At 41.6% G+C, this 15,074-nt stretch overlaps 1 protein-coding gene across 24 annotated transcripts in view; it reads right to left on the bottom strand.

Annotated features, from left to right (window-relative positions):
- LOC101789676 (poly(rC)-binding protein 3) overlaps positions 1-15,074 on the bottom strand; it is a 513,140-nt gene that overhangs the window by 35,920 nt on the left and 462,146 nt on the right. For all 24 annotated transcript variants that reach the window (XM_072034889.1, XM_072034885.1, XM_072034890.1 and 21 more), the window contains 4 exons: positions 12,573-12,596; positions 12,439-12,471; positions 9,301-9,417; positions 2,679-2,810 (listed from right to left, as the gene is read on the bottom strand). In XM_072034889.1, the coding sequence (XP_071890990.1) occupies positions 2,679-2,810; positions 9,301-9,417; positions 12,439-12,471; positions 12,573-12,596 (306 nt within the window). The remainder of the gene's footprint in view (positions 1-2,678; positions 2,811-9,300; positions 9,418-12,438; positions 12,472-12,572; positions 12,597-15,074) is intronic.

The following is a 15,074-nucleotide window of genomic DNA, read 5'->3' on the forward strand; positions in this document are numbered from 1 at the left end:
CAAGCATAAAATACTCTGCCAAACACTGCAGCCATTTATGTATTTGCTTCCAGTGCTAGTTTTGTTCATTCTTTTACTTTGGCCATATGTCAGCCACGAAAACACGAGCAATGCCTTGTCCATTACCCTTATGCCTAAGCAAATGTACAGTGTGAATTCACGCCACATTAGCCTTATCCAAAGACCTCCTTGGCTACACAATATCCTTTTACTTCCTTGTACTAGAGTGGTAGCTAATTGCTTTTGAAACTATACTCACCAGAATAATCACTTTATTAATTTAATGTACATGGGCAGATTTCAGATTTAAAAACCTGCATCCTAAGAGCATTGACTCAGTGTTCTGGGTGAGATTTCCAGTACTTAAAATAAAAGCCAAAGAAGTGACATCGGTAAAACCTGCAGCTAAGTGCTCTTACACAAGTAAGAAATCAGCCAGAGCCCTGCTGCCTGGCAGCAATCCTGGACATCCAACAGACCTGGAGGACCAAGGGAAATCACGTCCCGTGGCTGAGGTCCTCCCAGCTGAGTGCTCCCGTAGCAGCTTTGCCTTCTGCAGTGGCAAGGCTTCAGCACGGCTTCCCCTGCTGCCTGCCATGGTGAAAGCAGGAGCTGCTCTGCGGTTTTGGGGCTGGCCCAGCCACCAGCTGCTGCACGTGCTGGAGCCAAGCAGCTGTGCGGAGCCTGAGCCAGAAATGTCCCCTGGGCAAAGTAAGCCAAACACCTTCCTTCTACCCGGGAAATGTGTTTCAACACTTTGCTATTGCATCCTGTCTATTGCAAAGCTCTTTTTGTGATTAAAGAGAAAGAGAGGGTTTCCTATGAGACTTATTTGCACAGAAATAATGTTCCCCCCCCTCAGCATCACCAAGTGATTTGCCCACTTTCCAAAAGCAGGTTCGAAAATAAATGCTACTGAGAGGCATAGCTCCCTGACTGTTGGATGAAAAAAGTAACAAAATCCCAAGGAAAAAAAAAATCTGATTCATAATTTCCTTTTATTTGCAGGTCTCAGTAAATAAAAGACCCCTTCAAATGGCAGAGCTCCAAATTACTCTTGTGAATTTACAGCAGACAATGCATATATGTTTCCATGCACCCACTCTACAAAGCAAGAGGCACACGGAGAAACAACATGTTGTTTGCTTGGCAGCAAAAACCCTGCAGCAGCCTTTGGCTGCTCTGCCAGCTGATGGAAGCAGTGCACACAGGAGAGAAAAGCCCCTTCCAGCAGAGGCCAAATCCTGAATGGTGAAGATACGTCTTCAGAAGGAACTTTTTCAGCAAAGTCCTGGGGCAACCAAATTTGAATCCAAATAAAAGAACCTGGAAGAATTTGGAAGTCAATGGAATAAGACGCCAGCCTGTCCTCTATGGTCACCTCTCCTTCCCTGACTACCACACAGGCCCATTTTGGAGCACATTCAAGACACATGAATTTGATCAAAGAATTTTCCACTCCTTTACAACATTTGATCAAATTTTCTTATAGAAAAAGGCCCAATAACTTTTTTTTTCACGTCTGAAATGAAACAGAAGTACAGTGAAACCTACTGTCTTGAATCAACATTTTAGATAAAAAAGGAAGTTTCACTTTGGTAAAGCCTGTCAAAATCCTTTGTTTTGACATACTCCAATAACAAAAAAAAAATGATCAGCGCTTTATCCTGCTATTCAACGCTTTATCCTATATTGGGATGAATACAAATGTAGGAGTGCTGTTATTTTCTCCAGAGTAAAAAAAAAAAAAAAAAAAAAAAATCTGAAATGTATTATTCAGGTTTTCTTTACATAAATGTAGCATGCACCTACTTTTCTTGTTTGACTAGTTAAAAACATCAGCTCCTCACCTTGGCATGTGCTATATTGTTGTAGCTATAGAAGGAACAGTTAAAACTGACATTGTATGATCATTTTTGCATTTTCTGATTAGAGAAAAAAGTGGCTGCTAGCACAGTGTGTTGAATGAATACCTTTAAGTAAAGTCTCAATTAAAAAAAGTCAGTGTGGGCTTAGCATAGATAAGTTCAGGTTACCCATGGAAGAGGTTTATTAGGGAGAAAACAGAAATTAGTATGAAAATACACATTTTTTAGAGTAGATCAAGCATTTGATCTCCTGACCTGCACTCTCCAGCACTACCTGGGCCTTTCCCTGGTTGCAAAGGTTGGAACTGGTTTGGAAATGGCTGCAGTGCTCCCTCAGCACCCTCTGTGCGTTGCTGGCCAGGGGCTGTACCCACAAGGATGCTTGATGTGCCTTTTGTGCCGCTAGGGTGTTGCTTTGCTAAATTGTGTGTGGTTCTTTTTTCAGTTGTTTATTTTCCCCTTCCAGGCTGTGTGTGACCTGCTTTTGGAGTGCCACAATGAATACATTATAAACGTGTTTCTTTATTTCACACACTGTCTTTAGCTTCAAGGAGGGTACAGGGGCACAGTGGGTTTGGGCACCTGCTTCCCCTAGAACACGTTTTCGGAAGCTTTTCACTCAGCAAATGCTTGAAAGTCAAGATAGGGCCCTGACTGCCTTTGGTGATCACCTCTCTTTCCATGGCTACCATAAAAATTTAATGGCAAAATGCTGGTCACATAATTTTGGTCACAGAATTTTTCATCGGCAAATCACAGTGGAAGGACACTGAGCTAGCTCATGTCCCCGACAGACACCCCAAGACTTACCTCCCTGATTTCTTTGATTTTGGAGCCTCCTTTTCCTATAAGGGATCCGCACTGACTTGCTGGGACGACAAGCCGCAGTGTTACAGGTGGTTTGCTTGTCACTGTGCTGTTTGTCATTGAAGCATTTATGTCCTGTAATAGCAACGTCAATATGAATTAGCTGAGGATTTGTCATTCCTCTTAAGCATTAAAGGGCTCACAGCAAATGCCTGAGCTGTTCTTGAAGACCTGGGGAGGGTGCAAATAATCACGGCTCGTCTTTGCTGCAGGTAAAGCCACCGGCTCTGCAGATGATATGCCACAAGCACACACTGCAAAAGAAGCTTGTGGCAGAGGAGGAAGGCTTTTGCTCTCTGGTGTTGCAGGTCCGAGCTGTGGGACCAGAGAATAGTGTCTGTGACAAGGCTGGGAGGAGGAGGTGGCATCTGCCATTAGACCAGCTGAAGCAGATGGAGAAAACAAGCAAGTTTTTGAGTTCATGAGCCCCCAGATTCTGATTTTATCTCATTTTCCACCATCTCAAGTAGCACATTTCTACTATATTACATGCCTTTACATTTCATGCATCTTCTTGTCAGGTTTGACACAAAGAAGAAAGGTTATAAAGGGGATGACAAAGAATCTGAATAATCTGAAGCAAATAAAATCGGGCTATTTCGATAAATATTTTGCTGTGCACAGGTTTAATTTCTGTTTTGTAGCAGACCTGTATACTTGTAGCCCTGCACAATTTTAAAAATCTTTTTCTTCACAGCTTTGTAACCAGAGCAGAAGCAATAGCAGTTACCTGTATCCAGGTATTTTAACCTGTGTTCGTGTATCTTTTTACCCAGTGAGACTACACTGCACATTTTCAAGAGCATTTTAATACACTACTTGTCACAAGGTATACGCTGTTTTAAATATATTTCGCTTATATTTTGCTATAAGGACACCTTATATCCTCATTTACCAAGACTACCACTTTTACAAATAAATAAATAAATGCCTATACTGTGTGATCAGGACCCCAACTTAAAAAAATAAAAATAAAAAAAAATTAAACAACTCTGCAGACCTTGTTGACGTGGTGCAGGAGCTCAGCTCTGTAACACCAGCACCGCTCCCTGCAGCACCTCTGTGTTTGTGGAGGTGGCATTCTGCTGTCTAAGAACCGGCTCTCTACAACCTTGCTTAGCTTGGAAGAAATGAAAAAATCTTGAACACAATGAGGCATGGCTGCATGCCATAAGACAGCGATCTGATCATTTCTCTGCCAGCCAGTAACTCACATTTCATTTAGTGCCAGTGTCAGTGAGAGATTGCAATCCGAAATAAAGCAAGAAGGATAGCAGAATTTTGCAGCACCCATGTATCTGAAATAAAGTGCAAGTCGTGCCATTTTTTCAGCTGGAAGATACCATCTCACTAGATCATGTTCATGCCAAGCGGTGGCACACAATCATCCAGATGTAGGCAAATAACTCACTTCAAAGCCACCCAGCACGACTCCGATAATGTCTCCCATATCCGTATCATAACTGGCCTGGCCTTGAAGCATTCACTGAGCTTAGTGCCTTCAAAAGCACTTCACAAACATAGTTCACTGAAGGTTGCTGTGATCTTTATTTTCTCCTCATCATTTGAAAGGAGCCAAACCTAAACATGGAGTTTCAGTGACAAGCTCATAAAAGCATCACTCCAGCTTGAAAACACAACAAAAGATGAAAGAACAAAAATAACCTCTCCAGAGCTGCAGGTTCCCAAGGGAGGGTTGGCTGGAAATATTCTCACAGAACAGCTTTCTTTCAAGCTGTTTCTCCTGCTTCTTTAACCTCTGACTTTCTGGGGCACTCCATCTGTCTGTAAGACACTGGAGTTGGACCCTGCATGGCTTTTTGCCCGCTTTCCTCATCTGCTCCTCAGCCAGGATGAGCTAAGTGAGAGCCTGGGAGTGCTAGGAGAGACACGTCCCAGTGCTTCACAGCCCTACATTCTGCTGTCCCCAGCTCCAGGGCAGGTAACATGACCCATAGTCACAGTGCCTGAGCTCCTCAAGGCAAGCAAACCTGGCAGCTCAGTGATATAACAAACAACCAGGAAAGAAAGAAAAAAAGAGTTTCATAATTCTTCTTTACGGGTTTCTATATAATAGAATCACAGAATGGTTTGGATTGTAAGAGAACTTAAAGATCACCCAGTTCCAACCCCCTGCCATGGACAGGGACACCTCCCAACAGATTTTGGGGTTGACCAAAGCCCCATCCAGCCTGGCCTTGAGCACCTCCAGGGATGGGGCATCCACAGCTTCTCTGGGCAGCCTGTGCCAGTGCCTCACCACCCTCTGAATAAAGAATTTCTTCCTTATGCCTAATCTAAAACCATTACCCCTTGTCCTGTCTCTATATTCCCTGGTAAAGTCTCTCCGCATCTTTCTTCCCTCCCCTTATGGTAAACCTGCCAGTTTTCAGTCAGCAAAACAAGTCCATGAGGTGGCTTCTTACTTGGAAATGACCATCACAAGATTTGCCACAGGTGTAGCAGCAAGTTGATGTTTTATCACCTTCCCTTTCTCCCCTTTTTCTTCCTAGAGCTAAGCAAATTCTTCATAAACATTCACAAATGAGCAAGGATTCCACCGACCCTTTTCTAATTTGTTTGGTGAAGGTCTGAACACCCAGCTCTGCCTGTTAATTATTCCAGCACTTAGCTACTGTATATGGTTTGCAGTGGATTATACAGATTTACACCCCAGTCCAGAGCTGCTCCACTCACCAATGAACGTAGTAGTTGCATTTCTTGGGTCTCAGCCTCCAATCTGGAAATCACTGCTCTACAGTGTCTCCTCTTGCAACTCCAGTGGTCTGTCTGGGTTAGTGTCATTTTTAAACAATTCTCTTCTTCCTCTGCATGAGGAAGTGAACACCTTAATGGTTTATGTGATTACCTACTTAGCCCCTAAATTCATCAGGTTGCTAGAAAACCAACTTTTAGCTGGGGAGGTTGACAAAGCAGAGTGATAAATGGCTGCAGAGGAACAACACAGAGAACCCTCCTCCATATCTTTTTTTTTTTTTTCTCTAGCCATATTTTGAGATTTTTGCTAACATTAGGAAAGTGTTATGGAGCTCCCATGTCTTCCTAGACCTGCTTATCACCACCATTCTGTCTGTAGGGTTGAAATTAAGGGTTCAAGGACTTCGTGCTGAAAGTAGAAGAACAAAATAAAACCAAACCAAACCCAGACGTGCTTCTTACTGCACCAGAAGAGATATACAGAGCCTAGTGATGACAGCTAGCATGAAGAGCAGAAATGCTCTAATTTATAAATTTTTCTGGCTGTGTTGACAGGCTGAGGCTGTGGACACTGGGAAAAGGATACTGTGCAGACTGCACAGACATAGCTGGTAACCACCCTGATGGTTTTCAGTTGCACTGATAAGGAAGAGCTTCATATTTAGATTAAGCTGCTACAAGAGCTGTCCTTCAACCACAAAAGGGCTAAAAAATTATTTATGTGTAAAAAGAAATATTCAGATTTCTTAGCATAATGGAAAGAATATTTTATAGCAAGAATGACATACTGTTGTGGGATTTTCTACTTTTTAAATGGCTAAAGAAATCTCTAAGAAAAAGGTATGCATGAGAAATAATAGTTGGTAGCTAGCTCATTTGTAATTTCTGAAGCAGTATTTCATTTTAACTCCAAAGTACTACAGTTACCTCATTGTATTGACAAGAATAATTATAGGAAACCTAACTGATTATATGAGACATTTTTCTTTACCACTGTTCTTTTAAATACACTGGAAGCCAATTATGTTGAAACTAAATACAGATACTTCAGAATATATACGATGCATGAAATCTACAGTAAGTGCCAAAACCTTTTTGTTAAAATCAATGGTGTGAGTCCATATTACCCTCTAATATCTATGAGGGCAAATATGCATAAACTCACATTTCTTTGCCTTATTGCTAGCTACAGCACATTCAAAAATACCACAGTGTTTTTTGGGGGTGGTTGGGATGCGGATCTGATGTTGTGCAGTGTTCAATGTTTTTATGAGAAATGCAGCGTTATTTCTATTGGGCTCTCATTTTGATGGGAACTGGCAGGGATTAGCTATGTTAAAGAGTCCCACAGCATTTTGCAGGATAAGGTCCTAAGCAGAACATGTTCTTCATGCAGAGAGGCTGCTCTCTCCGGATTGCAGTGGGTTGGTATGGTGCTGTACACAAAACAGTCTCAAGCTAGAAAGAACAGGGATTGGTATGAGATGGGCAAGGTGATGAAGCTGTGAAGGAGATGAGAACAGGTGTTTTTAAAATTGGACTGTAGATAATTACTTGTGCAGTTCTGCAAGAATCGACTTCAAAACCAGCATTATCTCATTAAAAGTCGGTCAGGAAAAGAAATAGCATTATTAAATGTACCATGCCACAAAAGCAAGGAACAGGCTCCCCAGGGAAGTGGTCACTGCACCGAGCCTGACTGAATTTAAGAAGAGATTGGACTGTGCACTTAGTCACATGGTCTGAACTTTTGGATAGACCTGTGCAGTGTCAAGAGTTGGACTTGATGGTCCTTAAGGGTCCCTTCCAACTCAGGATATTCTATGATTCTATGATTCTATGATTCTACTTTATCAACACACTGAAAGACTGCAATACTGCACAGGAAGATCTGAATAACCATGAAGGACTGGGGGAATATAAATGGTATTAACATTTCCAGAATAAAAAGTAAGGGCTGTTCATCTAGGCTGTAATGAGATGGTCTGACGAGACCTAAGTGGTTCCCACTGTAAACACTTGGGGAAGAGCTGGCTACACCCGCCAGCCACAGCATGGTTATGTGCAAAATGTTACACTAGTAGGAGGTGAGGCATTTCGAGCAGTGATAGGGTTGTGTTAGCGTAACAGCCAGGACAGAGGACTGTTAGTGTCATTAAATAAGCCCCCGTGGAACTTCATTTGCAACCTGTCTGCAATTAACACATGTGTTTAGCTTAAATGGAAGGGTCTACTTGAATGGTGAGGGGGGTGGAAAATGCATTGAATGAAAGACTGAGCCTCACTCATTTATTCTAGAAAAAGTGAAGGTGTGAGGGGATAAAACTCTTTTATAAAAATGTGTCTAAGAGGAATCCTCAGGGTTGGAAAGGCCAGCTTTATCAGCCAGTGCTGGCACAGGAACAAAGCTGTAAAAGCTGCTGGTGAATAGAGTTTGGTGACGAGTGGGAAGAAGGTGGTCAAATATCAGAGAACTGAGGTTGTGGATCCAATATCAGACACTAGAAAAAAAAAATCTAACCATTTTTTGATTATGCCATGAAGGAGATTGCAAAACATACTGCTTACGCTAGCAGAAAACTGCAGGGTGGTGAGGCACTGGACCAGGCTGCCCAGAGAAGCTGTGGATGCCCCATCCCTGGAGGTGTTCAAAGCCAGGCTGGATGGGGCTTTGGTCAACCCCAAAATCTGTTGGGAGGTGTCCCTGCCCATGGCAGGGGGTTGGAATTGGGTGATCATTAAGGTCCCTTCCTACCAAACCATTCTATGGTTCTGTGATTTCATGATCCAATGACCCACAAACTCTCTTCTAATCCTGTTACTCTAAATGTGAAAAATCACCATAAATAAATAAATAAAACCATGCACTGACGTTTCCCATCAGTGCTAGCATCTGCCAGAGCTATGGGGAAGTGAGGAGATCAACTCCACTAACATCAAGAAAAATGTGCTCTTAAGAAAGGGATTCAAATCCCATTAATTCAGTCATCAGTGGAGAGAGACAGCCCCTTTCTCCTCTTGCAATTGCTTTAAACCATGTCTCTGTAGGCAATTTCTTAAGGAGAAGGTGAATTGCCTTCTGCAGGAGCCTCTGTTAGTCCATGGAGTACAGGAGAGACACCTGGATGACTGATTTACAAAAGAAGAGGGGAGTTAAGTCCTCTCCTAAGGGACCAGATTCCTGGTTGGTAGTCTGATGCCTTTTCTCTGAGGTTTCCCATTGAAGTGGTGATCATATCTAATTGCAGTTGGTCCATGAAACACAAGGAGATCTGAGCACTTCAGGTACATATCTGCACTGAGTGGTAATTCTACAGTAAATTGAGCACTCTCTTGCCTCACTTACTATTAGTGCCTTTATTTCAATTTATTTTAAAAAGCCAATCTTTAAATATGGTAATTAGTAATTACACAGGTTTATAAAATATGTTTTTCTAGTTGAATGAATTATATATTAATTTCAACATATATAAAATTTACATCAATATCAAATGGAATCATATAAAAACAGAGCTAAAAGTCGGGCAATTATTCTTTTCAAATTGAACCCACAATGGGACCAGAAATTTTCCAAGACGTTTTTCTTACCATTAGTGCACATTACTAGAAGCAATTGCTTTTCCCTGAAGCCTCCAAAAAGCAAAAGAAATGATCAAACAGCTTGTAAATTGACCCATTATTTTTCTTCAGTGTTACTGCCAAAAGCATTTATAAAAATACAACCACTTTCATTGCTATTAAATAGAACATTAAACAAATCATATTTAACATTAAAGCAAACATGAGAAAATTCAAACAGTGTTTGTATTTCAACCTGAAGAGAGAAAAATGTATTTTATTTGCTTACCTCTTCAAATTTTAGTGCAATCATAGAAAAAGCTTTAAAAATTGCGTCTGTTGGGCCTGTTATTGTCACAATTCTTTCTGGACAGGAGCCTTCTGAAATATTGATTCGAGCTCCACTCTGTCAAAAAGAACAAATATTTTTCAAATTTATACTTCCCAGGGAGCAAAGAAAGCAGGATTAGGGGATAGCGTTTGGGAAGAAACATCTTGAGGCATCTAATTCACTCCCCTATGATTGCAGCCCCAACATCATATAATTTCAGCATAAACTGATCGCACTCCAAAAATTCATCTAACTGCGGGAAGCCAGGTTCTGTCTTGGTAAACACTTATCCAGCTTTCATCACAGTATGCAAATAGCACCTCCGTAGCTCAAAGTTACAAATAATTACATTATCAAGTCTTTTCTGCCTCGCAGGTTTAACCTTAAAGAGTTCTGGAGGTGCAGAATTTCAGGCAAACTTGTTTCCTTCAGGGAACATCAGTTTCTTAGAGGTTTGGACCCAAATACAGTGCTTGATCTGTCTATCTGGGGCATTGCTTTGGAATATGTCGAAGGTTCCTTATAAGTGTATGTCATATGAATTCAGTCAATTAATATACAGAAAAAAATCCTTTTAATATTGGTAGGATACACAACATTTACAATGTTATCTTCTGAAAGTAAGGAGACTTGGAAGAAATTAGAAAACTGCATCTTGGAGACAAATGAACATGACTCTCAGGCATACCTATTCCCCTTTATGTCACTATGGCAGTGCAGCAAAAAACCCCTGTATCAGTTGTAAATATATTTAACAGGATCTTAGCATAGATAATAATCAAATCCAGTTCAGGAAAGATCAACCCTATGCTTCCTCTGAGGTTTCAGCCATGGAAATGTGTTAGTGCAGCCTAAGATGTCAATAGAGCCTCAGCTGATCCACAGGCACTGATCTTCTCGAGGATGCTGGCCTCTAGCAAATATGAGATAATCTAAGTTAATTTGGACCTTTGCCTTCAAAGTTACCACAAATCAGTTGATACACTGTGTGTCTGAGCCTTTTCTCATGTATATACTGCTGCTGAACAGAAAGATAGCTTATTTTCCCATGTGACAGCAACCAAACACAACAAGAAAAAAAAAACAAACACACAAACAAACACAAAACAAACAAACAAAAAACCTAAAAACCCACTAGAAACTACTAATAGAAAAATCTTGCTGTCACAGACTCTGCTGGCAGATATACTCAATGTTCAGAGATAAGAAAGGGCAGCAGTCACTTTTTCTGACAGCTGAACCTAAGTGGGAATTGCTCTAATCAAACACCAGTGTTCAATCAGGAAGGAGATCGAGCCCAGGGCTGGTTCAAACTGGCAGCAGCATTTGGTTGTGGGACTCACTCTTGGTTCCTGGGGATGCTGCTCTGCAGTGGGCCTGAGAGGAGCCTGGCCAGGCAATTAAAAGGTGATGTGGCAATCTCCAAAATTTGTGAAGGCAGTTAATGACTTCAGGCACAGATTGGTAGGCTTTGTGCTTTTCTTCAGACTCATTTTTTCTGTGATGTTTCTCTGATGACAGAGCAAGGTAATGTTGCATTTTGTTCCACAAATATGACTTGCAACATACCACATCTGTCAGGAAAGTTAAAATAAAATGATGCTTCATCTTTTAAGAAGCATTGAAGAAATTAGTCATTTAAAGAAGGACTCAGTTATCACCACTTAAAGACATAGCTGATTAGTCCTTTGTTGGTAGTAAAGAGGCACGTAATTCCTTTTTAAAAAATGAACAAAGAAACTATGCCTCTTGTGTCTGCATGTAAGTGACAGTTTTTCAGGAATGGAAGATGAATATTCGACATTTACCTTGAAAAACTAACCAGGAACTATAACTCTTCGCTAAGATGTTTGACCCAGAATTCAGGAGCACTTTTTCTAATGATAGCTTCCCCTTTGTGAGAACAATTTATATCTAAAGATATCTGTCTGTGATCACAATTATTCATTAAACTACAATGCATTTAATCAACTCCCATCTGTAACTGCCAATATACCGTTACCTAGTACATTGGAAGCATTTTTTTTTTCTTACGTCCAATTGTACTTATACATGAAAACATGGATGAAATCTCTTATCAAAAAAGGAGCTTTGTATTCAGTCAGCCTGAAAATGAACTCCCTGTTGTGCATATTTGAAGATGTATCTCAGTATTTTTATTCACTGCAAGTATATGGAGATTTTCCTGCCAGAGACCTTCTCTCAGTGTACAAAACAACAAAGCAGCTGACATAATAAAGTACAGCAGAGAACCCAGAACCAAATCAATTTTTCTTGAGGCACTCTGTGTACACTTTGCACTCCTGAAGTTTCAAACAGTAGGATTTTTCTTTTGACTTATGCTTTTAGCCAATGATTCAAAGAAGGGAAGTTACAGGAACCTGCAGGTTAGATGTGCTGACTCACAAGACAAGTGTGGATCCACAACCTTTGCCTTGGAGCTAGGTATAATCCTCTAAAGACACCGCACCTTGCTTTGAGGAAGGGAAAGAAGCATCCAAACACCTAGGGAGACTGAAGTTTATGCAGTGCCCTGTGTTAGTTAGCCTCTTTTTGTTTACAACCTTTTCAAAGGATGTGAGTGGCTTGTGTGCATGCAGATCTACGTGTCCACAGCCTACTGACAGCTGCAAAACTAGGAAAAGTTCAGTCTGTGCCAAGACAAGACAGAGGGATGCTTTGGCTCCAGTTCTGCTGAAGGTTGTCCACCCCTAGACCTTCCATAGCATCAGTCTAAAGCGTGGTTTCAGATTTTGGGAGCTCTCTACCAGGAGACCATGCTGCGTGCAGGAGCAATGCTGGTGTGGTATGGGAAACAGTGGTGAAATATCATGGTTTGGATGCACTGAATCATGCTGCCCAAGCTGCTCCTGAGGCATATAGCCACGGGAATGCAAGCCTTCAGACTGCTGCGGTGATAAAGATGCTACCTTAACAGCAGTGCTTAACTTAGGCCAGCACATTTTATTTATATGAGAGCTGTTGTAACGGAGTGGTGATGTGAAACGAGCTGCCCGCTTGATGGCAGTGTCGTTCTGTACACTCCGAGTTGTTCCCTGAGCTGGAAAGAAAACAAGACATCAAGGCTGGTCTTACCTCCTCCCTCATCTTCTTAACTGTCTCACCCTTCTGTTAAAGAAAAGGATAAAAAAAAGTTAGCCCGGGCCAATGAAGTGAACAGACATACAATATTTTGACATGACAATAAAGAGAGAAAGTAATTTCCTGACCTTTCCAATAATGCTCCCAACCTCCTGAAACAGAAAAGAAGACAGCGTAAGTGAATGATACGATTCGCTACAGAAGAGCATTTGCTAAGCTGCTGAGCTATTTTACTATCACTTATGTCAGACCTGCAATGCCTAGCCCCGTTTCCCATTGTTGCCGTACACAGATGTGCCGTGTTAGACACAAAGGGGCGGACTGAAAACGCGGCTTTACAGCGTACTGATTGTGCAAGAAAAATACCTTTAACAAGAGCTGATCTTGCAGTTACAGATCAATTCTGCTACTATAAACACAGATAAACCCCTATATTAGGGAATGAAAAGTTCAGAAATAATAAGACTACATAACCTGCTAGGGAAAATGGGATATAATGCAAGCATCAAAATAATTGCTGCTCTCTCTGAGGGCAGGCATTTACCCTCTTCTCATCATTCAATAGCTAGAGCTCAATTTCCATGCCATGAAGTGTTATTGCATTAACACCTGGTGGCCTGTCTTAATCTCCCCATTAAGCACATAGAGAACAATAATTGCTAATCAGTTTTTAGGGATTTGGGAATTGCTACTGGACTCCCATGATCTTTCATTAAGGGACAAAATACTGACAAATGTCACCATGAGCATACAACAGGGGAACGATGTGGCAGTTCCAGCAACATCCCAGGGGTTAAAAATCTGGTGCATAAAAGCAACAGGTAACAAAAGAGAAGCTAATAACTCTAAAATGAATAGTCTGGGCATGTTGCACAAGTCACGCATGTTGGACATCAGAGTGGGAATTATCTGATGGAGAGGAGAGCAGCTATGGGAAAACAAACTCCTCTCCTATACTCAGTGTGAAACCTACCTCCATGATTTAAGACTGTCTAACATAGTTCTCATAGAGATATTGCCCCCCCCCCCGCCTCTTACCTCCATCTATACACTTACATCCGACTCACCCTGAAACACTGCCACAAGAGTAAGATTTAAGAAATTATCCTCTGTTGCTCTATTTGGACTCATGATAAAGTGGTACTAACTTCACCCTGCCGTACCAGACTGACAGCACTGCCCTTGGGAGAGAACTATTTCTCACCACTAGGTTATTTATAAGCTCATATTGTGAAGCTGTTTGTGCTTGTGCCTCCTCACAAGACATGAACACCTCTCAGTGAGAAGATCCGTATCAGGGAACAACTTTGGCACGTGGTTCCTCGGAGCTCTCGGCAGGTCTGCAGACAACACCAACCTGGGGCTACCACTCATCAGTGTAGCACGTCTGCTACGTGAAGAAACAGGCTAAGATAAACCTCAAGCAGTACGACAAAGCCAATTGCAAAGTCCCGTGCCTGGGATGGAACAAGCCCATGCAGCAGGACAGGCTGGGCAGCAACTTGCTACAAAGCAGCTTTGCAGAGAAAGTCCTGGGGGTCCCAACGCCCAGCTCCAACACGGGTCAACAGTGTGTCCTTGCAGCAGGAAAGGCCAACCAAATGCTGGGCTGAATTAGTAGGAGTGTAGCCAGCAGGCCAAGGTGAGTTCTTCCAGCCTTCTTGGGCTTGTGAGACCTTGTCCCGTGTCTGAGACCACCGAGTCAGCATTTTGGGCAGGTTCTCCAGCAAGGTGCAGCATTCTTATTAGCAACAACACAGATTTGGGACACCCATTCCACAAGGCTTTAAGGTCTGACTATTTTTCCAGGCTATCGCCGTATCACTGCCAAACTGTCTGTAACTACTGAATGGGATTAAAAGGTACTGGGGGTGAGAGGGGACGCAGATACACATAACTCTCAGTAATGGAAAGCTGTCATGTCTAGTAGTTCCCAATGGCCTGCCCGGTGCATTCAGTGGATTTACCCTGAATATTTTTCTTCCATTCCTCTCAATCCCAGGTTTCAGAAATAATTTCTTGTGTAAAACAGATTCCCAGAAGGTAGAAGGACTTTTTACTGTGGCTGAGCATATTGTATTTTGATTGCTATTGGTGAACAATTGAATTTCGGTCTGTTTCTTTCTTTTTTTCTTTTTATTTTATTTATTTATTTATTTTACATCCAAAGTTTCATTAGAAGCTATAAGCCTGATCTTGAACCTACAAGGCTCTGCTGGTACTCCTCATGAAATCTGGCCTAATCCATTTGATCACATTGGGTCTTGATGTCAGCTGCAGTTCTTTCAGAAATGCATGAAGGGACCATGACTAATAAGGACAAATATATCTTCCTTGGAAATAGGAAGAGATACTATAGCTTTGGAAACAGTAAAGCAATATACCGTTTACAGCCCTAGTAAAAAAAGATGGAGTATTTCAAACAAAGAAATGAGGAGTCTTTAAACAAGTGAAGTGCTGCATAAAATATCAGGATTCTCAAGATGCTTACTTCACTGATGCCTGTAGATGTTTTGCTATTGATTTCAGTGGAAACAGGAATTCTACCTGAGCAAATATCACTTTGTTTGCTGCTACCAAAGCAGTGAATGAATGCACAGGGTGAGTTCTGCTGAAAAAAGTATTTCAAT

This window comes from Anas platyrhynchos, chromosome 2, assembly GCF_047663525.1.
Source record: "Anas platyrhynchos isolate ZD024472 breed Pekin duck chromosome 2, IASCAAS_PekinDuck_T2T, whole genome shotgun sequence".
Classification (NCBI taxonomy): Eukaryota; Metazoa; Chordata; class Aves; order Anseriformes; family Anatidae; genus Anas; species Anas platyrhynchos.